The sequence below is a fragment of the Microcaecilia unicolor genome, chromosome 5 (genome assembly GCF_901765095.1).
Source record: "Microcaecilia unicolor chromosome 5, aMicUni1.1, whole genome shotgun sequence".
NCBI lineage: Eukaryota > Metazoa > Chordata > Amphibia > Gymnophiona > Siphonopidae > Microcaecilia > Microcaecilia unicolor.
This window is the reverse complement of record NC_044035.1, coordinates 261,444,371-261,467,952: the sequence shown is the minus strand read 5'-3', so window position 1 is coordinate 261,467,952 and position 23,582 is coordinate 261,444,371. Positions and strand designations below refer to the sequence as shown.

The following is a 23,582-nucleotide window of genomic DNA, read 5'->3' as shown; positions in this document are numbered from 1 at the left end:
TATTTGGCATGTGCAGAGCAGCCAGCATAACGCTTGGCTGCTCTGTGCATGCTCGACCGGTCGACTGGCTTCGGAGGGAATAGAGAATGCAAGTGAGCTACAACGAGCAGCTCATTTGCCTTCCATTTCCTTGATGCATGGCCGTTCCCTACCGATTCACTGTGGAATCGGTAAGGGAAGGGCTCTTCCGAGGACCTTAGTGTATTTGGCCCTCATTGTCTTTCAATTACCTGGCCAGAAGAGGGGAGGAAGGGGGGTGCTTGCTTGTGCTGGGCACCAAATGGCCTTGTTTGTTATGTAATCCTCAGAAGAAAAAAAATGCTCCACACTTCACCATTTGTAGATTATGTTTTTTTCTTTATATTAAACATTACCAGCACTGGACCTGCATAGTCTGAGCCTTCATCATTGCATGCCCACCAACACCACATATATTTACATCTGCCCGTAGTCGATATATATATATGGATGCACTCTATATATGTAACTGAATATTTTATAAAATATATATGCACATCACAACTCCACCTCTGCTCTACCCAAACTATGCCTCAGGAACGTCTATATCAAATCGCAAAAAGTAGGCGCATATTTTCCATGCACATACCTTTTATGAGTGTATTCGATTGCACTATTTTTTAAAATCCCTTTTCTGTGTGTAAAGCAGACTTTATACTTGGAAAAAGAGGTATAAAATTATTCCCACTGAGGTCAATTTTTAAAAAAAGATTTGTTGGGCTAACTTTAGGAGTTAGCTGAACAGAATAAATTCCCCCCTCTTTCCCGCCCACTGCTTGGGTATATTTTGTCTGGGTGAATTGCTCTCTGCAAATCTTTCCCTGTATAAAAAGCGGCATGGCTGGAAGCAATCCAAGGGCATGGTTACACACTGATATTCAGTGCTGAGAAACTAAAACTTATGGGTGGAAGTCCAGTTGGGAAAAAGTACCATCCTAAAGTTCTCCAATAAATTTACCCTTATATATTCAGCAGTAGATTTATAAGTCCAGCTGAATATACAGCTATAATTATCCAAAAAACTTGCCCATCTAGCAGACTTTTTTCAAAATATAGAACTCCTTCTAACTGGCTTGTGTCCAGGTGCTAAGGCACTGCAGGTCTTTTTCTTGTGAGCTGTGGAGGGTGACTGACTTATCTTCACTGCTCTGTAGAACGCTCATGTTCTCTGCTCACAGAACCTTCATTGTGGAAGTAGTGTCTGGGACCGACATGTGGGGCAGGTCTGCTTCATGTCCAGCCACTTTTCAATGCACTGTGAAAGAAAGATGGAGAATATAGAGAGAGTTGAAACAGAGGGAACCAGATTAGTAAATGGTGTCCTAATTTGGGCAAATAGCAATCAAACACAGCAAAGATGACAATGAAATCACGAAAAAAACACAGATAATATTGGTGCTGATAGAACTTTGATCCAAACAAGGCACAACGATACGGGCCTGTGTTTCAGCCACCTGGCCTGCCTCAGGAGTCCAATCTCATAAACTGGTTTCTTTCATTTGAGACAACACGCCTAGAGTTTAACGAGCAGAACACGAGTGCAGTGGCGTAGCTAGGGTAGTTGACACCCGGGGCCGGTCATTTTTTAACACCCCCCTCCAAAATCCAGTACTAGGCATACCAAGAATACAAAACACTCAGGATCTCTAGAGCAATTCTACCATACCATAAGCAATAATTTCTACGAGTCACATAAGGAAAAGGAAAGCATTTTAAACACTACAGTGAGCACTACAACATCAATTCACCTATTGTAAAACGAAACCAGACAGAATAGTACAGATCGTCGTTCCTGCACAGTGAATGCCAACTGAGAGCCATGTCTTTTTCACAAACACAGATACACCCTAAACCACTATAGAATAAGTAATCATAAACTTTCTATTTAGACAAACATTAAACTGAACCCCCCAAGAGGCCAGACTGAGCATACAATGCAACACCACAGAAACAGAAAATGTCCCCAAGTACTGTGCGAAATATAAAGACACTAGATGTAAATTTGAAAAAACTAACAAATACCAATCACTTTACAAATTAACTAATAGAAATAAAACAAAAATAGAAAATAAAATAATATCATTTTATTGGACTAATACATTTAGATTTCAGAGGCCAAAACCTCCTTCCTCAGATCAATACAGTATAGTGCTGTTACAGTATCCTATCCTGACCTGAGGAAGGGGGTTTTGTTCTCCGAAAGTTAGTCAAAATGTATTAAAATTAGTCCAATAAAGCTTACCTTATTTCCATGTTCTATTTATAAGCATTTATTAACACAGCAACAATACTATATCCTAAAGCAAAAAAATAAAAATATATATTTTATTTACAGTTTGTTGTCTCTGGTTTCTGCTTTCCTCATCTTCTTTTCACTGTCTTCCTTCCATCCAGCATCTGCCTTCTCTATTTCCCTGCCATCCTGTGTCTGCTCTCTGTCTCCTGTCCCCTCCATAAAATGTCTGCCCTCTCTCCCTGCCCCTTCCATCCACTGTCTGCCCGTGCGCTCTCTCTCTCTCCTTTCCTTCTAGCATCTGCCCTCTCTCTCTCCTTTCCATCTAGCATCTGCCCTCTATCTCTGCCCCCTTCCATCCACTGTCTGCTCTTTCACTCCCTTCTATCCACTGTCTGCCCTTTCTCTCTGCTCCTTCGATCCACCATTTGCCCTCCCTCTCCCTCTCCCATCCATTCAGGGTCTGCCCTCCCTCTCACTCCCCTTTCCATCCAGGATCTATTCCCCCTCTCTCACTGCCCCCTCTTTTCGGCTCCCAGTTTCAGCCCCATTATCCCAGCTGCGGCTGCCCCTAGTTCCAGATCCATTGATTCTCCCACCTACCCCTGCCCCAGGCATAACCCCATTCTCCCTCCTGCCCACTTTTCAGACCCCAGTTCCAGCTCCATGCCCCTTCTCCCATCTGTCCCCCCACCCAGTCCCTTCTGCCATCTGAGTCCCTCTCACCCCATCTGTCCCCCACCCAGTCCCTTCTGCCATCCAAGTCCCCCCACCCAGTCCCTTCTGCCATTCGAGTCCCTCTCACCCCATCTGTCCCCCACCCAGTCCCTTCTGCCATCCGAGTCCCCCCACCCTATCTGTCCCCCACCCAGTCCCTTCTGCCATCCGAGTCCCCCCACCCTATCTGTCCCCCACCCAGTCCCTTCTGCCATCTGAGTCCCTCTCACCCCATCTGTCCCCCACCCAGTCCCTTCTGCCATCCAAGTCCCCCCACCCTATCTGTCCCCCACCCAGTCCCTTCTGCCATCTGAGTCCCTCTCACCCCATCTGTCCCCCACCCAGTCCCTTCTGCCATCTGAGTCCCCCCACCCCATCTGTCCCCCACCCAGTCCCTTCTGCCATCTGAGTCCCTCCCACCCTCACCCTGCCTTGTCTTCTCCCTGCCACCCGGTCTTTAAAAAGAAATCTCCGACGCGATAGAGAAGCACAGCACCTCGTGTCTGCATGTAAAAGAAGTGGATCTTCTCTCAGATTCGGGCCTTCCCTCACTGTCCCACCCTTGCAGAAATAGGAAGTTGCATCAGAGGAGGGCGGGACAGGTGAGGGAAGGCCCAATGAGATGATCCGCTTCTTTTGCTTGCAGTCGCAGACGCGAGGTGCTGCGCTTCACTACCGCATCGGAGATTTCTTTTTAAAGGGCTGGTGCGGTGGGGGGGTGCCAGAGGAGCAAGCAGCGGGAGCGGTGGAGCACCCCCTCTCTGCTGACACCCGGGGCAGACCGCCCCCACCGCCCCGCCCTTGCTACGCCATTGCACGAGTGACAGTTCTGCTTTCAATTACATTTGCTGATTAACAACACTTTTGGTGACTAGAGAGTACAGTACCTTTTATGAGATTGGACTCCTGAGGCTGAAATACAGGCCCGTGCCGAGTCGTGCCTTGATTGAATGAAAGTTCTATTAGCACCAATAGTGACCATCTGTGTTTATTTGTGATTTCATTGTCATCTTTGCTGTGTTTGATTGCTATCTGTGATATCTGCAAGAATTGATTCTTCTGTATTGGATGCAGCTGCAGCCATGAGCAGAAGCAAATAGGCATTACTTCTGCCAAAACAATCCCTCACTGGACCATCAGGGATGAAGGTAGTGCTGGGGAGTGTGTGTGTGGAGGGGAAGAGTATCCTGCTGAGAGGGGTCAGAAGCGATGCACTAAGATTATAGAATAATAGCATTTATATATGTGAATGTAACATTCATGTGTGTAAGAGCCAGTTGGACACTAAGCAGTATTCTACAAGCAATTCAGAGCTGCAAGAGGGTGTATACGTGGGCAGTGCATGGGCGGGTCCTACACTTACATGCTAAAATGGCACAAGTGAAAGCACCTAAATGTCAGCACACAAATACTGACTTACACTCAATTCTAGAACAGAATTTGGATGCCCAGCTGCCTTTATAGAATTTATGAACATGTATACCCTGGAGGAAAGGAGAAACAGGGGTGATATGATACGGACGTTCAAATATTTGAGAGGTATTAATCCGCAAACGAACCTTTTCCATAGATGGGAAGGCGGTAGAACTAGAGGACATGAAATGAGATTAAAGGGGGGGCAGACTCAAGAAAAATGTCAGGAAGTATTTTTTCACGGAGAGAGTGGTGGATGCTTGGAATGCCCTCCCGCGGGAGGTGGTGGAGATGAAAACGGTAACGGAATTCAAAAATGCGTGGGATAAACATAAAGGAATCCTGTTCAGAAGGAATGGATCCTCAGAAGCTTAGCTGAGATTGGGTGGCAGAGCTGGTGGTGGGAGGCGAGGCTAGTGGTTGGGAGGCGGGGCTAGTGCTGGGCAGACTTCTACGGTCTGTACCCTGAAAATGGCAGAAACAAATCAAGGTCAGGTATACACAAAAAGTAGCACATATGAGTTTATCTTGTTGGGCAGACTGGAAAACTCTTTTTATTGGAAAAAACTAAAAACAAATAACATACAAATCAAAACCAAGCCCCTAGCTATACACGGTCCTCCTATCTATGTACACCCCCTCCCCCTCCTCAATAGTACAGTGGAAACTGTTTATTAGAAAGACCAAAGAAAAAAACCGGACATGCAAATCAAACCCCAGGCTCCTAGCTAGACATGGTCTGCCTATCTATGTACACCCCCTCCTCAATAATACAATGGATCAACCCCCCCCCCCCCCCCCCGACCCTCCACAACCCCTTCAGACAACTGGCACACACTCCCCTGGGAAGCATGTCCCCTCATGGCGGCTTAAGCCTCACGTGTCTCCACCACCTCGAAGCCACCCCCACCCCTTTTTCCACCCTTTCCCACTTCGCCGCTTCCTGCACCGCCCTTACCACATCCCAGCTGACTACCTCCACCGGCCGGACCTCCTGGTACAGGGACACCCTGCAGCGCGCCATCCAGAGGCAGTACCGCAATATCACCGAAATCAGAAAGCGTGTTACCGGATCCCCGCGTCCCTCTCCACCCTCTGGGCCATACACCCAGTCCGCATAGCTGTAGTTGCGGAAACTGGGGATCTGCAGCAACGAGGAAACCCGGTCAGAGACCTGGACTGTAAATGGGCACCTCACCAGGAAATGCTCCATCGTCTCTTCAGTTCCAGCACATTCCTCCCGTGGGCACCCTCTATCCCGCACATTGCGATATTTCAAATTTCCTCGGACGTACAGTCTACCGTGAAAGGACAGCCACGCCAGGTCTTTATACTTCACCGGGATGCGGTTCGAAGCAATCAACCGTAACCCCTGCTGCATCCGTGGGGCCGGCGCGTCCCTCAGCGCCAGAGGAGCTGAGAACACCTGCGCCCGTACTCTGTCCATCCAGACCCCCCGTTGTCCTGCCTTCACCTCCCCCACCGTCAGCCCCCACACCCTCACCAATTTCACTAGGGTCTTGCAATAACTCACCCCCCCCGGAGCCCCCCTTCGCAGTGCCACTACCCTCCCCCCCTCCCGCCATAGGTCCCAATATCTCGGCCACCACTGCAGGACACTCCTAGCCCACCCCGGTGGCTCCCGCCCTACCGCCCTCCCCAGATTGAACTGCAGGAACAAAGCGCTGAAAAACAGGACTGGGTTTATCATGCCCACCCCCCCCTCCCTCCTAGGCAGATAGGTAACATTCCGTTTTACCGGATTCGTCCTGTTGCCCCAGAGCAGCCGGAAGAACACCCCATACAAGGCCGTGTACCGGCTCTCCGGCAGCAGGCAGATGTAACTGACGAACAGAAACAAAGGAACTAAGTGTGCCTTGATGAGCTGTACCCGCTCCCCCATGGTCATTTTCCACCCCTTCCATCTATCCACCCTCCCCTTCACTTCTTGGAGACACCTATCCCAGTTGTAGAGCCTATAATCCCCCTTCTCGAAGTATATTCCCAAGACCCGTATACGTTCCACAGCTGTAGGAAACCTACCTCCCAACTCAAATTGCAGCCCCTGATCCCCAACCCACAGGCTATTGGACTTTTGAAAATTGACCTGCGACGCTGTTGCCTGCGAGTATTCCTGGATCAGGTTCTGCAATCTACCTCCCTCCCTCTGGTCCGCTACCCACACTGTAACGTCATCTGCATACGCCACGACCCTTAACTGGTTATTGTCCCCCACCTCCACCCCTTCCAGCCCCTCCGCCCCCCCCTTCTCCAGCCGTCTTATAAAAGGGTCGATGGCGTATGCATACAACAGCGGGCTGAGTGGGCACCCCTGTCGGACCCCTGCCCCTACCTCAAACCCCTGCCCTCTCCACCCGTTAACCAGGGGAAAACACCCCGCATGCCGATAGAGTAGCTGTAATTGCTCTATCCAACCCTTCGGAAACCCATAGCGCTCCAGAATGCTCCATAGGACACCCCACTGCACTCTATCAAACGCTTTTTCCTGGTCGAGTGTTACCAACAGCCTACCATGCCCTCCCACTCTACTGCGTTCTACCCCCTCCCGCACCCACGCTGCAGCTTCCAAGACCCCTCTCCCTTTAACCCCACATGCTTGCGAGGCTGCTAGCAAATCCCCAGACACCTGCCTCATTCTCTGGAATAGCATTCGCGCAAAGATTTTTCGATCCGTATTAAGCAGTGCTATAGGCCGCCAGTTGGCCAGCATCGCCGGGTCCTTCCCCTTACTTAGTAGGATAAGAGCCGCCTCTGTCAAGGAACTAGGCAAGGAACCCTCCAACTGGGCTGCCCCCCATACCCTCACCAGGATCGGCACCAGCTGCTCCTTAAAGGCCTGGTAGAACTCAGTTGTTAGCCCATCCGGCCCCGGCGAGGTCTTCCTGTGGAGCGCCCCGATGGCTTCCTCCACCTCCTGTTCTGTCCACGGGTTCAAGAGGGCCTGAAGCTGGGGTCCCCTGTGACCTATCCCCGGGGTTCCTTCCACATAACACTCCATCTGCTCCATATCAATCTGCTGGGCTGAAAGGAACGCCGCAAAGTGGTCCCTCACTGCCCCCAGAATCCCCTCCTTGGTGTCCTGCAGGACCCCCTGTGCATCCCGCACCCCCTCCATCACCCTGCGCGCCCTCCGCTCCCGGCAGCATGCGAAGGGGTCCGGGCTACACATTTTCCCGAAGTCCCGCTCATACACCAAGGAGGTGTAGCGGTTGTACTGTACCTGCTCCAGGAGTGCTTGGAGATCATGTATTTCTTCCTCCCTCCCCCCTTGTGAAATCAATGTGTCCCTCTTTTTCTTTATTGCCATGCCCAACTTTGTCCTTTCCCTCCCCTCCCTTCTCGCCTGTCTGAGAAAGAATCCCCGCGTTCGTCTTTTCACTGTATCCCACCACTCCCCCAATGACTGAAATGCTCCCTGCACTGACACCTGATCTTCCAAAAACCGGCGGTACTCCTCCCGCACCTGCTCGCTACCTAACCACTTTAAATTTAGTCGCCATAACCCCCTCCCTGGCCTCTGCGCTGCCGCCCCCCCCACCTGAAGGAGGACCATGTGGTGGTCTGAAAAGTCCACGTCCACGGTTCGTGGACCCCCCAGACAAACCCCCTTCTTTACCAGGAATCTATCGATTCTACTTTTACACTGCCCTCGAAAGAACGTGAACCCCTCCTGTTCCTCACAGAAGGCCACATGCGCGTCTACCAGCTCCGCCTCCCGCATGATCCCTGCCAGCCTCACCCCGTCATAGCCCACCTGTACCGATCGTCCCCCACTATCCTTTTTCCGCAATATGGTGTTAAAATCTCCCCCCCAGACTACTTGGCGCGAAGTGTATAGGTAGGGCTTGATCTTCCCAAAGAGGAGCACCCTTTCCTTCTTGCTTTGGGGCCCGTACACATTCACCACCCTCAGTGCTCTATCCTCCCAAATCGCATCCACAACAAGACATCTCCCCACCCCCAGCTCCACCACTCGCTGAATATTCACCCGGTGGGACTTAAATAAGATCCCCACCCCACCATACCTCTCCCCCGCCAACCCCCACACCGAGGGACCCCACTTCCAGGCCCGCCTTGCCCGCCTGATCACCTCAATGGACCGCAGCCGAGTCTCCTGGAGCAGGAAGCAATCTGCTTGGACCCTCGCGAACCAGTCATACGCTAAACCCTGCTTCTTCGGAGAGGCGATGCTGGCCACATTCAGCGTGGCAAATGTCAACACTAAGCCTGCCATCCTCATTGCGAGTCACGGGTCTGCTCACTCCCAACTTCTTTCCTTATCTCCTGGGATACCCCCTTCTTACCCTGAAGCAGGTCCTCTGCTATGCGGTCTACATCATCCCCTGCCAGATCCCCCTCCCCCCCCCCGCAGCCGTCCTGTCTGCACCTTACCCCCCCCTCCCCCTTTCTTCCTTCCTTTCTTCTTTGCTCTATCCGGACCCACCCCCTGATCCCTCCCTCTCCCCTCTTCACCCCCGCCCCCTACCTCCTCCTCCGAGTCCTCCACCTCCCCCAAGTCCTCCAAGTCCTCCAGATCCTCCTCTAGCTCCACTCTGTCCCCCCAAGCCTGCACTTGGGCCTTCACCACCTGCCCGGCCCCCTCAGCTTTCCTCTTACTCCCCTTTCCCCTCCCTCCCTCCCTTCCCTCTTCCTCCTCCCTCACCCCTCCCCCTCCCCCCAGAGCCTTCCCGCCCTTCTTCCTACCACCAGTACCCTCCTCCAGTGCTTCCTCATATTTCCGTTTGCCCTCTCCAATCCCCCCTGCCGCCCCCTCTTCCTCCATTAACTCCACCTCTTCTCCTTCCCCCTGTTCTTCCTCCTCCCTCCCAACCTCCCTATCCTCCTCCTCCTCCTCCAACACCTGAAATCTGTTCCTCCCCCTCTTCCCCTGCAGCGACCCCTCCCTGCCCACCCCTACTTTCCCCCCCCTCCGAAACTTCCCTTTCCTCTGTGGCACTTGTACCCACTCCCCCTCTCCCCCCTGCTCCACTCCTGACACAGCCCCCTGCCGCCCCCCCTCCTGCATCCCCTCCTTCTCCCCCCCTTGCCCCTCCCTGCCTATCACCCCCTGCCCTATCCCCTCCTCCATTACCCCCCCTCCCCGTCCCTTCCCCCACATATCCCACTCGTTATGGGCCGCCCTAGGGCAGTTCCGATATGCATGGCCTAACCCGCCGCAGAGGTTGCACCTGATCGCGGTGCAGTCCTCTGTGGCATGCTGATCCCCGCATCTTCCACACTTTACCACTGGGCATGACATGCTGAAGTGCCTAAACGAACCACATCTGAAGCACTGCCGCGGCTGCCCCTTGTAAAAGCACAGTATCCTGTCACGACCGATAAAGGCAGCCGAAGGAATGTGCTGGACCACATGGCTCTCCTGTCTCAATTTGACCAGGGCTCCCCAACCTCCTGCCCAAACCCTGCTTGGATCCGGTAACTTTGTAAGTGGGGATCTCAGCTCCGCGTACCTCTGTAGCCAGTAGGCTAAATCTGCCCCAGAGATAGACTCATTTCTCACGAGCAGGGTGATCTGCACCAGGTCCGGCTTGCTGACTGGAATGGCCCTGAGGTCCCGCCACTCCCCCTTTCCCCTCACCCCCTCGTACCTTTCCCAGAATATTTCCATCCCCCTCTGGGTCATGAAGCTCAAGTCATATTCTGGGATGTTGATGGGGTGTATACACGCGTAAAAGTCCTCGGGTATAAACCCCATCCCCATCACCAGCCTCAAGACCCGATCCCTGGAGGGCATTGCCCCCTCCCCTATCCATTTGAGCTGTACCACATTTCGCCGCTTAGGCAGCTGTCCACCCCCTGTCCCCGCTCCCCCCCAACCCCTCCCTGGGCCCTCAAAACCACCCGATCTCCCCCCCTCCCTCCTTCCCCCTCCCTGGACTACTGCCGCAAAGGACTTGGACCCCAGCCCCCACCGCCCCCCCTCCACACTTGTTCCAGCCCTTCCCTCTGCCTCCCCCCCCTTCTGTCCCTCTGCCCCTCCCCTCATCCCTCTCCCTTCCTCAATATCCACCGCCCCCTCCCCCTCCCGTTGTCCCCCGTCCCCTTCCCTCTCAGACAAACATCCAGCAACGTCCATAGTCAGTTCTGCGGCTTGGGCTGCCTCCAACTGATTGTCCTGCCCATCACCACTTCCTGGAACGTCCCTGCTCGTCCCTGCCACTGCAGGCTCCAGCCTCTGGGCTAATCGCCTCCTCTCCTCTGTCTCCTGGCGATACTCTGGCACCTGCCCAGTCAGGTCTGCAGCTGGCGATACCAGACTCCCTGCTCGCTCTGCCCCCGAACTCCCTCCAACCTCCGGCACCAGGGGCGAAGCCTCCGGAACTCCGCCGCTCCCCTTGGCTCCTCGCTCCCAGCCGTCCTGCTGGCAGGTCTGCTCCACCACCCGCTGCACATCTGTTAGACTTGCCATGTCCACTTCTGTAGTCAACGAAAGTCTCTCAACAATCGGGTTACTTCCCTCTTGCTTCTGGTGCAGTCCCTCCTGCGTTCTCCCAATGGCTGGCGCTTCCCGGGGGCATGGCTTGTCTGTTCCTGATTCCGCCACAGGCTGGCTGTTAGCACCCCCCGATTTCACCTCTTGTAATGGACAGCTGGTCAAATGAGCTCCCAGCTGCTGCCCGCTCCTATTCCTCTCTCTCCGACCCCTCTCCTGTAAACCGCCAGCTACTCCATGCTCAGGGAAGACATCCCCTGCTCCCGGACTTCGTGGGCGGGGCTTCTCCAGATGCCATGCTGCTTCGGTTTCCACTTCAGTCATTGCAGACCCGGCCAAAAATACCGGAGTCTGCCTCTGCTGACCCTTTTCCAACAGGGCCTCCTTCACGGCAACTGTCTCTGCTGTTTGCACAACTGCAGGTAAGCCCTCTGAGACTTCGACCACCACCTCTGTAGAAAACAGGCTGCTACCTGCGTCTCCCTCTGCTGCCTCCATTATCTGGAGTTTTGAAAAGTTACTGAGTTCTGTCCTCCCCTCCACAGGTAGGATCTCTACTCCAGCCCCCACCTCAGAGCCATGTCCTGCCGCTGCCTCCTTATCCTCTGGCTGCTGGGTAAGTGCTCTAGACTGTGTTGCCAACTGTCTCATGTATTTTAAAGTGGGGTCACCTCTGAACCCAGACAACTCTTTTGAGTCTAATGCTGCTGAAGACACTGAAGCTTGCTGCAACTGTAGTGTTCCTGAACCCCCAGACTGTGGTATTGAAGCCATCCTTTCTCGGTTAACATAGAGCTCCCTCAAAGGATTCACAGAGCCCTTTTTTAAACAGTTCAACAAGTGTTCTTTTTTCCCCAACAACTTTGATATCCGGGCTTCCTCTTTAACATACATTTGTCTGTGCTCCGCTGGGGCAAATTTACACATAGTTCTTGCCATTTTCAGACGTTTTCCTAGCTCCACTACTTCTTTTTCCACCAGCTTAATTCGTCTTACAATATTTACCACACTACTTGCTGGATCATCAGGGTCATAGCTCACTTCAAGGAACTCCTCATCTGACGATCCACTCTCCTCACTCTCACTCTCAGCTGCCTCCAGCAAAGGCTTCTGGCAAACTTCCATCGCCTCTTCCTTCTCCCTTCCTTGGAAGCGCCCTTCTGGGGCCTGTACTATCTTCCTCCCCCCTCCACTGTCTTCTCGCTTACCTTCCGCAAGCTGGGCCATGGAGGGGGAAATGCTCTGGTGGCCTCCACTGGGCTGCTTCTCCCTTCGGTCCACTGGACTCCTTTCCCTTCTCCCGGTAGTCAAACCAGGGAGAGAGCCACTCCTTTCGGCCTTCTGGTCCCGGGCCCCAGGAGGCCCCATAGCCTGGGACTTTCCTGAGGCCTTCTCCCCAGGGACCCTCCTCATCTTTGGGGAGGGAGCTAGGTCTCACTCCCTTTCCACTGGAAGTCAGCAGAGCTCTCTAAAACACCTCCTTCCTCCTCAGCAGACTGGATGACCCGTGCAGGTCTTTTTCTGCCATCATCTACTATACTACTATGTTTATGTTTATTAAAAGCTTACTACACTGCCCTTCCTGGCAGACAGGTCGAATAAAAACAAAATTTTAGCATATAAATAATAGAAAAAATTAATCCAGAGATAGCATTCAAGTGACCTTGAATTTTTTTCAGGCAATCAGACCTACAGAGACCAAACTAAAGACTGCTGATCAAAAGCTAGTGTAAATAGGTGAGTCTTTAGCAGAACCTTACATTTTAAAGAATAATTCTTTCTTTAAGGAGACTGGAAGGGCAATCCACCATAAAGGAACAACAAAGAAAAAAGCTGATTGTCAAGTGGATTCCAAGTGGACACAGGCAGAAGGGAGAAGGACCAAGCGTTGTTTGTGAATGGATTGGAGAGAATAACCAAGGACATGTGGAGTAATCAGAGAGACAAATAAGATGAAAGAACTCAGAGCAGCCTTTATAGAATAGCGCTGGATGCTAATGCCCAAATTAGAACATAGAACAGAAGAAACAATCCTCGCAGATAGCAATCAAACACAGCAAAGATAACAATGAAATCATAACTAAACACAGATAGTCACTACTGGCATGACTCAACATGGGCCTGTGTTTCTGTCTCAGAAGTCCAATCTCATAAAAGGTACTGTACTCTAATCGCTATTCACCTAAAGTGTTATTAATCAGCAAATGTAACTGAAAGCACAACTCTCACTCGTGTTCCGCTTGTTGAACTCTAGGCGTGTTGTCTCGAAAGAAACCAGTTTATGAGATTAGACTCCTGAGGCAGGCCAGGTGGCGAAACACAGGCCCATGTCATTGTGCCTTGTTTGGATTAATGTTCTATCAGGACCAATACTATCTGTGTTTATTCGTGATTTCATTGTCACCTTTGCTGTGTTTGATTGCTATTTGCCCAAATTAGGACACCATGTAATGCATGATGAGTCTTGTGCTCAGTGCCCTGCATTTTAGTGCCCACATTTGGCTGACCTTTATAGAATTGCCCTCTGTCTATCCCAGGAGTAGGCAACCTTTTTACAGAGAGAGCCACATGAATCTATCTCTAGTGGGCCGCCACATTGCATAATATCAGAACTGGAAATGCACAGAGCTCCGTAGACCTTCTGTGATAAAAGACATAAGCAAAATGTTAACTAAAAACCAACGGCTACTCTGAAAACACCTCAAGACCTACCTGTTTAAAAAGTTCTTCCCCAAAGACAACAAAAACTAAACCATTCACACCATACAACACGTTGCAGACCCCCCCCCCCCCATAACCTCTCTTCTTACCACGTCCCTTCTCCTCTCTATGTTCCAATCCTCCACCTTTCCTATTAAAATGTAATTCACTACTTCCACTTTCCTATCAAAATGTAATTCACTACCTCCACTAACATTGTAGGCCACATCGAACCAAACATGCTTGGAGAATGTGGGGTATAAATGCTGCTATAAACAAAATAAATAAATTTGCAAAATACAGTATCTAAAATGGCCAAAACCCTAGTTAATGATGTTTTCTGTGTATACTTCCCATGGTCTCACGAGATGCAGGTTACCCACCCCTGGTCTGTCCCAAGGAGGTTTAATTGACAGTGACAAGGGTGAAGCCATAGCTGCCACCTTGATACACTCAAACCAAAGCAAACTATTGGTCCACACCAAGCCACGTATAGGCAGTCCTTATTTTTAATAATCATTTGCTATTGTTTTGGATGATTCAATATGGCGGCAAGCTTAACCTACTGGCTTCAGGTCATATAATGGGCCAAGCATGCTCCCGCTATCTTCTGTCCATTAAACCTCCTTGGTCTATCCTGTCTCATGAGTATCACATTCAGAGTCTTGTCATTTGCCAGTACCTCTTTGTGAAATCTGTGCCCGCAGTGAAGTTCCCTTATACTGCTAGTCTGGAGGTCATCATGGCAGATAAGACATGGATCCTCATCTTCGTCCTTCATAGGGAGAACTTGAGATGTTAGCACTTACATTACCATGACACAGAACAAGTACCTCTATGTAGGTGTCCTAGTCCAGCTTAACACACATATGAACATTGGAGCATGAATTACATGAAGGATGCCCGAGGTGGATGCAATTTAAGTCTCTGTTCTTCATACAAATTTAACCAGTACCTCATATAAAAGAAAAGTTTCATTCATTGACTGAGTGCAAATGGACTATATCTCTTCAAATACCGTGTAAAGGAAAGGTTTGTTATTGACTCACAGCATTGGTCTGATGAACACATCATACACTGTTCAAAGGTCCTACAGGCTGGGATCAATGAACTTGAACGGGGAAATATGCTTCAATAAATTTATTTTGAATTAATTATTATGTACCTCTTTTGTAAAATACCTGTACCTCCTTCAGAAAAACTGTAGGACCTGCTTGACAAATAGACAAGTACACAGGAGCAGAGGGAATGGGGTGTGACAAAGCATCCTAGTGGTCAGAATCATTAACTTTACACCAGGGAAACATGGGATCAAATCCTGCCTCTCGGCACTAACATGCCTTAGGCAAGTCCTTTTATCTCCCATTGCTCTTAAAGACACCAACTTAGTATCAATGTCCAGCACTGTATCCATCCAGTAGTAATGTAAAACAATAAGCAGTATTGACCCAACATTTTTAGATGACAAAATGCTAAATATTCCTTCTTTCCCTTAATGTATTGTCCCTTCTTTCCTTAGTTTTGTTAAAACACTCTAGCAAAAAGGTTCTATATTTTTGTAATACCAAATTGCTTCCCTCATCTTCGGATGCTTAAATTTGAGTAATTTGTATATATTTTGGAGGTCATTGTATAATGAATTTTCATGTGTACACACTAGTCTACATATGTAAAAGGCCTAGAAACTACCTCACATGTAGAAGTACACATGGTCCAATTAGGCACATATTTGCGTGTGATTTTAGAGCAGGCATGTTCAGGGGAGGAGCAGGGACTGAGCTGTGATTTATGCATATATTTTATAAAATATGCACATTTATGTGTACTATATGCACTAATATTTACACCTCCACCTGCGCAGGTGTAGATGATGGTAGATCAACCTAATCGCTATTTCTGCAGGATATACAGAGGCAAACTTTCAAAGCACTTGGACATACAAAGTTCCATAGAGGGGCATTTTCGAAAGAAACATCTAAATCAGAATTTGGAAGTTTTACAAAGATGTCCAAATTCCGAACAGGAAAGAAGGTTATTTTCGAAAAAGATGGACGCCTTATCTTTTGCGTTCAAAAATATTATGGACGTCCTGTGACTTGGACGTTTTGTGATTTGGACTTCTTTGTTTTTTGACCATTTTCAGGAAAAAAAACGTCCAAGTGTAAAACGTCCAAAATCAAGCCATTGGGATGTAGGAGGAGCCAGCATTTTTAGCAGACTGGTCCCCCTGACATCCCAGGACAGCAATAGGGCACCCTAGGGGGCACTGCAGTGGACTTAATAAAATGCTCCCAGGTACACATCTGACCATTGCTCCCTTACTTTGTCTGCTGAGCCCCTCAAAACCCACTACCCCCAACTGTACACCACTACCATAGCCCTTACGGGTGAAGGGGGCACCTATATGTGGGTACAGTGGGTTTCTAGTGAGTTTTGGAGGGCTCGCAGTTTCCTCCACAATTGTAACAAATAGGGAGAGGTAGGGGGCTGGGTCCACCTGTCTGCAGTGCACTGCACCCACTACTAGACTACTCCAGGGCCCTGCATGCTATTCTGATGGACTTGAGTATAACATCTGAGGGTGGCACAGAGGCTGGCAAGTAATGTTTTTCATCACATTTTTGGGGGGTGGGAGGGGGTTAGTGACCACTGGTGGAGTAAGGGGAGGTCATTCCTGATTCCCTCCTGCGGTCATCTGGTCATTTGGGGCACCTTTTTGTGCCTTATTCGTAATAAAAACAGATCTAGCTCAAAGTTTTAGTCCTGGACGTTTTTGCTTTGTTCCATTATGGCTGAAAGACGTCCGAGTCTTAGGAACATCCAAGTCCCACCTCAACCACACCCCTGTCACGCCCCATTGAGATTTGGACATCCTTCTGATGGACTTCAGAGAAAGACGTCCAAAAAGAGGTTTCGATAATACTGATTTGGACGTTTCTGTGAGATAAACGTCCAAATGCTGACTTATGTCACTTTTTGGACGTCTATCTCTATTGAAAATGAGCCCGTTTGTAACCTAATGAACTTTGTAAATCTAAGTGCTTGAAAATTAGCCCCACAGTATGCTAAAATTTTGTCGACACATAGAGGGGCATAATCGAACAGCACCGGCCATCTATATGGCTGGCGCCGCAAACAGCGGTCCCGAACCGTATTATCGAAAAAGATGGCCGGCCATCTTTCGTTTCGATAATACGGTTCGGGCCGGCCAAATGTCACAGATGGCCAGGATCGGTTTTCACCGATAATGGAAACTGAGGCCAGCCATCTCAAACCCGGCCAAATCCAAGGCATTTGGTCGTGGGAGGGGCCAGCATTTGTAGTGTACTGGTCCCCCTTGACATGCCAGGACGCCAACCGGGCACCCTAGGGGACACTGCAGTGGACTTCAAAAATTGCTCCCAGGTGAATACCTCCCTTACCTTGTGTGCTGAGCCCCTCAAAACCCACTCCCCACAACTGTACACCACTACCATAGCCCTTAGGGGTGAAGGGGAGCACCTACATGTGGGTACAGTGGGTTTTGGAGGGGGGGTTGGAGGGCTCAACACTTACCACCACAAGCGTAACAGGTAGGGGGGGGATGGACCTGGGTCCACCTGCCTGAAGTGCACTGCACCCACTAAAAACTGCTCCAGGGACCTGCATACTGCTGTCATGGAGCTCAGTATGACATTTCAGGCTGGCATAGAGGCTGGTAAAAAAAAAAGATTTTTAAATTTTTTTTGGGGGGTGGGAGGGGGTTGGTGACCACTGGGGAAGTAAGGGGAGGTCATCCCCTATTCCCTCCAGTGGTCATCTGCTCAGTTGGGGCACTTTTTAGAGACTTGGTCCTAAAAATAAATGGACCAAGTGAAGCCGGCGAAATGCTCCTCAGAGCCTTCTTTTTTCCATTATCGGCCGAAGCCGGCCATCTCGTAAGCACGCCCCCGTCCCGTCTTCATATCTGTCGAAACGCCGCCTTGAAGTTTGGCTGGCCCTGCGACGGAAAGCAGTTGAAGCCAGCGAAAATCGGCTTTCGATTATACCGATTTCACCGGCTTCAGAAGATGGACGGCCATCTCCCGATTTGTGTTGGAAGATGGCCAGCCTTCTCTTTCAAAAATTAGCTGGATAGGCACTTATATGTCTTTATAAAAATAGTTTCAAAATAGGTGCCTATGTGTCCTTCACATTTAGGCAACCTGTTATAAATTTACGTTCTTTATGTCCTTTTTCCTCTGGCTTGCAAGCCTGGGAACACACAATGGCCTTTCCACTCTTGATTGTGTAAAGTGTACTCAGATGGCTCCAACACTATTTTTCCTGTGTGCTCCGCGTCACCACACTTCTTCTGTGGGCACCAGACTGGGCATTCCCAACCTCTGAACCTCCCAGCCCTGCTGCCACCATTTAACCTTTCCACCTGTTCAGTTGTACCAGCTACAGATTCCGGACACCCTCCCTCCTGCTACAGAACTAATTAGCTGTACTTGCAGGTTGCCCTGTACCATAACTCATGAACTGTTGACAACGTGCTGTACTAATACTGTAGAAGTCCAAAATCCATTTCCCCTGCAACCCATCACTTCTGGCAGTGAAGCACTAAGGGATGAATTCTATAAATTGCATTTAAAAAATCAGCACCAAAAAAATGCTTAAACGCTATTCTATAAACCATGCCTAAAGTTAGGCGTGGTTAGTAGAATAGTGCTTAAGTCCTGGGGGTCGCACGTAAATTTAGCTGCATCCGTTTGCACCAGTGAAAACTTGGTGCAAATGCCCCTGGCTAAATTTACATGCAAAACCCCCTTATTCTATAATGCATGCATAACCCCAAACCACACCCATGATCTACCCCAAACTGCGCATGACCCTTCCATTTCTGTGACCCCCCCCCCCCCCCCCCCCCCCCCGTTTTTGGGACACGCTTAAAATTTAGGCACAGATCATGTGCCTAAATTTACACACATATCATAATTGATTCCAATTAGCACTAATAATTGTTTGTTAATAAGCCAATTATTGGCACTAATTGGCTTGTTTTTCAATTAAATTGTACACACAATTTTGGCGACTTTTATAGAATTAGGGGGTAGATGTGCTTCCAGAAGCCAGAAGAACACTTTCAATCATGTTTGCAAGCCCACAGCATGTTCAGAAGTACCGCAAAACAGGACTTGTTCAGGTTTCAGGCTTGTGGCAGAAGAAATGAACCTGCTAGAAAACCTATTCTTTAAAAGGATTTTGCTAAGGCAAAGAAAGGATGATTCTCAGAAACCAGTTCAGAGATCTATTAAGTTAGTACAACAAAAAGGTCTCACCTATAGTTTGCTGTCCATTATTTCCACACATCCAAGTAGACTAACATTCTTTGCTAAAGAAGGGCAAGACCCTCCTCCATGCTTTTCTTTTCTTGCTCAGGTCATGACATAAGACATCTGCTTAATGGAAATAGTTTTGTTTGTGATTGCCATATATCGCTTCCAGTTGGCACTGACCTACAGCCTCCTTTTTCTCTATCACCTCTCTCCCCACCCCAAATACACACACAATACTTTTCCTCTTATGACATCCAAAGTGTATTGGAGCCTGGCAAACTTTCTGCTTTATAACATCCCCCTGTTTCCAAGGAAGAGGAAAATAACTCTGCAGAAAGCACATTTTTGCCAGTGTTTTATTTCGTGTTTTCAATAAATATAATTCAGAGAATCATGGAAAATACAAGTAACACTGTTTAACAGAACCACCACCAATAAAAAAAATCATCATGACACATATCAGCAGCATTTTAAAGTTATGAAAAAGTACAATGATACAAAGTGCACAACAGAAGAGAGAAGAGAACCAGGATAATGCAAGCCTGTGGCAGTTCACTAATTCTCCAGTCTATCTTATTAATGACATGAATAACTGGGCTTTCAGACTAACCACAATGAATATGCATGAGATATATGTATAATGGTAACCCCCTACAGCAAATTTATCTTGTGTATATAGATAGCTTGAAAACCCAATGGGTTTTCAAAAAGAGTAAGGGGAACCACTGAAATAGATTTATTTATATTTGTATATGTAGACCACCTCTCCCCAGAAAGCTACATAGTGGTGTGGAGAAGTTATACATAAACAACCATCAATTCAGAGAGCAATAAAACAATTGGATTATAGACATACACTAAATTAAAATTAAAATACACGTAGCACACTGCAAAACTAATCACTCAAGGTCTTATGCCCTTGGTTTTCCAGCCTTTGAGGGCTGCCAAATGGTCAGGCTTTCAGGATATCCCTAACGAATACGCATGAGAGACATCTGCACATCCACTACTTCCATTGTATGCAAATCTTGCTCATGCATATTCATTAGGAGCATCCTGAAAACCTGTACTGTTGGCGGCCCTTGAAGACAGGGAGTGAAGACGAAGGTTATGCAGTTAAATAATAACCAGAGATAAACTTCTGAAGTAGGTTGTAAACAGAAATCAAATCAGAATCCACGCAATCCCAACGTAATATTATTTTAATTAGGTTTTTATTTATAGATGTTTGTAAAATTGTTAATTTAGGTGTTTATTTTCCAGCATATTAGGGGTTTTGTTGAGGCTGCAAAAAAGTGTTTACCTGTGTTTTTGCACCATAGGTGCTAATGCTTGGTATATTTTCCTATAAAAGATTGTGCGGATTATAAATACTGATAAAAATAAATAAATAAATAAATGCATGTTTGTATCACAGGCCACTTTCTAGCACTGCTTGGTTAAAGGGCCCCTAATTGTCTCTTTTGCCATATTTCCTCTTCCCTCTAATTTCAAATTTTTCTTTTGGCTCAGAAAAGAAACAATACAGAGTGAAGGATACAAGATAATGCTCCTCCCCTGGCTTAAGGAAATATAGTAGACACGTGGGAAAAATGAAATTACCGCAAGAGCCACATGGTAGCCGTGAAGTAACTCCAGTTGGGTGCGCATTGGGCGCACGTAGACGCTTACGCAGCTTAGTAAAAGGGTACCTCAATGCCCAGAAACTAGAGATGAGAAGAAGGGAGCCCTACAGATATGTTCCTAAAATTTAATTCCATGCACATTCTACTTTAGCTTATATTTGGTTTGTCTGAAGTACATATGGACTCTGTTTGAGGAAGGTGAAGATTCAGAATGCTGGGTCTGGATTAGCGTCTATTCCCAGCTCCAGGTTTACCTTGTATGGTACCTACCAAAGATGTAGGGTGCCTGCTTCTGAAATGAAATTGCTTCCCAAAGGATTCCAAAAACTGCAAGGAGTTGGAGCTCTTTTTTGGAACTTTACTTCCCTGGAGTGGACTTTCCATTAACAACATTTTGTGTGGCTTCATGTGGTCACTACAGTTGAAGTCTTTATCCTCTCTGGTCTCTTCACAGCCTTTGAGATACACAGGAGATGGTTCTTTCAAAGCTGTGTGAAGTCTAGCCACATGTATGGCAGAGAGCTGGCCCTGCAAGATCATATAAACATAGAAATAACAAAGACAATAACTGAAGAGATACCAATAGAAAGCTTAATATTCAAAAACCGTTTAAGCTCCTACATTTATGCTCCTAAGTTTGGTGCCATATTTGTTTATGCTTTGGCTTACAGGGCCTGCATCAGGAGTATTATTAGTTATGCTAGACAGTTTGGGCGTAAAGTTTTTTCAACTTACAGAGAAGCTGTAGTTTTGTCTTGACATAATTTGTAGTGACTCTTCAGCCCTAGTTCAGTCTTTGCATTGTATCAAACCTTATAAGTTATATGGTGACAAAATAAGACTCCTGGCCCTGTAAGCTGAAACATGGCCGTGTCGAGTCGTATAAAAATTGTTAATATGTTTCTTTTGCTACCTCCAATGTTTTCACTATGGTGTTTATTTGGTATTCTATGAGATATGAAACAAAAAGTGAGGAGAACGAATGAGGATACCAAAAAATATATTTATTCATATAAAAAATAATGAAAGATGACAACCCGACACGGCCGTGTTTCGGCCCAAAGGCCTGCCTCAGGGGTCTTTTTACAATCTAAACATAAACAATGGAAAAAATAAAATAGAACATTGTGAATAATTATATTGTATATAATAAAATAGCAAGTGACAAACAAGTACTAGGAGTTACAACATGACTTAATATGTAAATTTGAATTAAAATTATGTAATAAAAATATATAATAAAATTTCTTAACAAATATGGATTTTAAAACACATGGCATACACAATGGATACTGCATGAATCTATATTACGAAACATTATCATTTTATTTAAATTAAAACTAGAAAATGAGAGAATTTATGTGTAATTTATATGTAAAATTGAAAATTAAATAAAAATTATATAATAAAGGATAAGGAATGTGTGGATGTGCATACATCTTCGATTATCATATAACAGAATATCAACCATGAGCTAAGCATATTAAATAATAAATGAACTTAAAACTGAGGACACATCCATATGTATGCTTATTTCTAAAAAATCATAATTACCAGTGATGAAAACCACATCGTAATGATGGCTCAATCGTACACAATCAAAAGTTATACATTGCTCATACTGTAATTGAGAATCTGATCAATTAATTATAAAGTACCTCAGGTAGTATGATGTGCATACGCTCTGAGAAGAATATTGAAGCCGGACTCACTTGGATCTATATATGTGTATTGAAAAAAGAAAACAATAAAGAAATATTGTGAAAAGCGTAAATGAATGCTTGTATGAGATCAATCGTATCAGTCTGTAATTTCGTATGCAATGATTCTAAATGAGACTAATAATGTTAATGAAACGTGAAAGAATACATCTAAGATAGTGCGGTGTCAAACTAAACTGTGAAATAAAAAAGATTGAATGGTTAAAGAATAAATGCTACCAATTCTATACTGTGAACAAGAGACAATGAAATGTATTTGTGCAAAAAAACATTTGTGAACGGTATTTGTGTTGAACATGGTCTGGACTATAGAGAATCGGAACGAGCTTACCTCCTCTCCTTGGAAAAAATTCTGGTAATGATCAGGAACGAGCCTGTAATACTGCAAGAAGGAAAAAATGAAGTTGGACAAGAACAAAAATGAAACAGTCAGTGAAATAAACGCAAAGTGGAATGACATCTTGGAAAAAGTTTTTATATGCTACTCATATTGTGAATGACCGGAATTTATGAGATATGAAGTATGTTATTGCTAATTTTATAATCACTTGGTTATCTGTTAAAACGATACTCGCTCGAGAAAAAATTTTTTTTGGCAACCTATACTAAGTGAGTGCCTCTATAAATTACGTGTTATATAGGTATGTATCCACACGCTAGAAACCTATGTTACCAAAAGTATTATCTGTGCGAAACCAACGGAGATATGTAAACTAAATCATTGAAATGTTGGTGTGGTAGTCAAATGCTCTGAAACAAAGAAAAATGCTTGATTCTTAATGCTTACCTCCTCTCGTAATAGACGTTTGCAAATGCAAAATGCTATAAAAAATGGCGGTGGCAACAGTGCCTATTAAATAAATTAAATGAAGGAAATGACGTTTTTCAAATTTTTGGAGGGAAAAAACGTCTAATTATCACTTATTTCGAAACGGAAATTGAAGTGCTTCTAAACTTATACTAAGTCAATGATATGCGATAAGACGCAACTGATCTAAATGACAAATAGAGCCTACCGTTGCATGAACGTTGCCAATTATTTATTCCAATCAAAGAAGAATAATGATAGTAGTCAGTAAATAAGAATGTGATAAAACAAATTATATGATGTGTATCAAAAAAGAAAATGTGCAATAAAGCACTACTTATCTAAATGATAAATAAAACCTATTGTGTGTAAACATTATCAATTATTTATGCAAGTGAAAGAATATACGTGATTGAGAAATAAAACGCTCTGATTATGTGTTCGAGTGAAAAATAGAACCTGCTGTTGCTTGAACGTTACCACTTATTTATTCCAATAAAAAGGTAATAGTAAATATAATGAAGAATGAGAATGTGATGAAACGAATTGTGTGATGTGTATGAAAAAGAGAG

General features: G+C 46.7%; 1 protein-coding gene across 2 annotated transcripts; it reads right to left on the bottom strand.

The window, feature by feature from the left end:
• Positions 1 to 216: 216 nt before the first annotated feature.
• On the bottom strand, positions 217 to 22,982 carry LOC115470684 (E3 ubiquitin-protein ligase At3g02290-like). Of its 2 annotated transcripts, none has more exons than XM_030204073.1 (4): positions 22,534 to 22,982; positions 20,752 to 21,009; positions 14,239 to 14,331; positions 217 to 1,273 (listed from the first exon to the last, which is right to left on the bottom strand). In XM_030204073.1, exons 1-4 carry the CDS (start codon positions 22,660 to 22,662, stop codon positions 1,202 to 1,204), a joined length of 552 nt encoding a protein of 183 aa, XP_030059933.1. In that variant the 5' UTR covers positions 22,663 to 22,982; the 3' UTR covers positions 217 to 1,201. The 2 variants fall into 2 exon arrangements, with proteins under 2 accessions (XP_030059933.1, XP_030059934.1); XM_030204074.1 differs by lacking the exon at positions 22,534 to 22,982 and adding an exon at positions 22,140 to 22,213.
• Between the last annotated feature and the right edge of the window lie 600 nt (positions 22,983 to 23,582).

Bases quoted from the DNA above. Each gene is read 5' to 3' on its own strand.
- LOC115470684 (XM_030204073.1), bottom strand. From the start codon at position 22,662: ATGTCATTCCACTTTGCGTTTATTTCACTGACTGTTTCATTTTTGTTC. The intron at 21,010-22,533 runs GTAAGCTCGTTC...ATGATCTTGCAG, and splicing joins ATTTTTTCCAAGGAGAGGAG to GGCCAGCTCTCTGCCATACA. The intron at 1,274-14,238 runs GTACTGGCAAAT...TTTCTTTCACAG, and splicing joins GGCACAGATTTCACAAAGAG to TGCATTGAAAAGTGGCTGGA.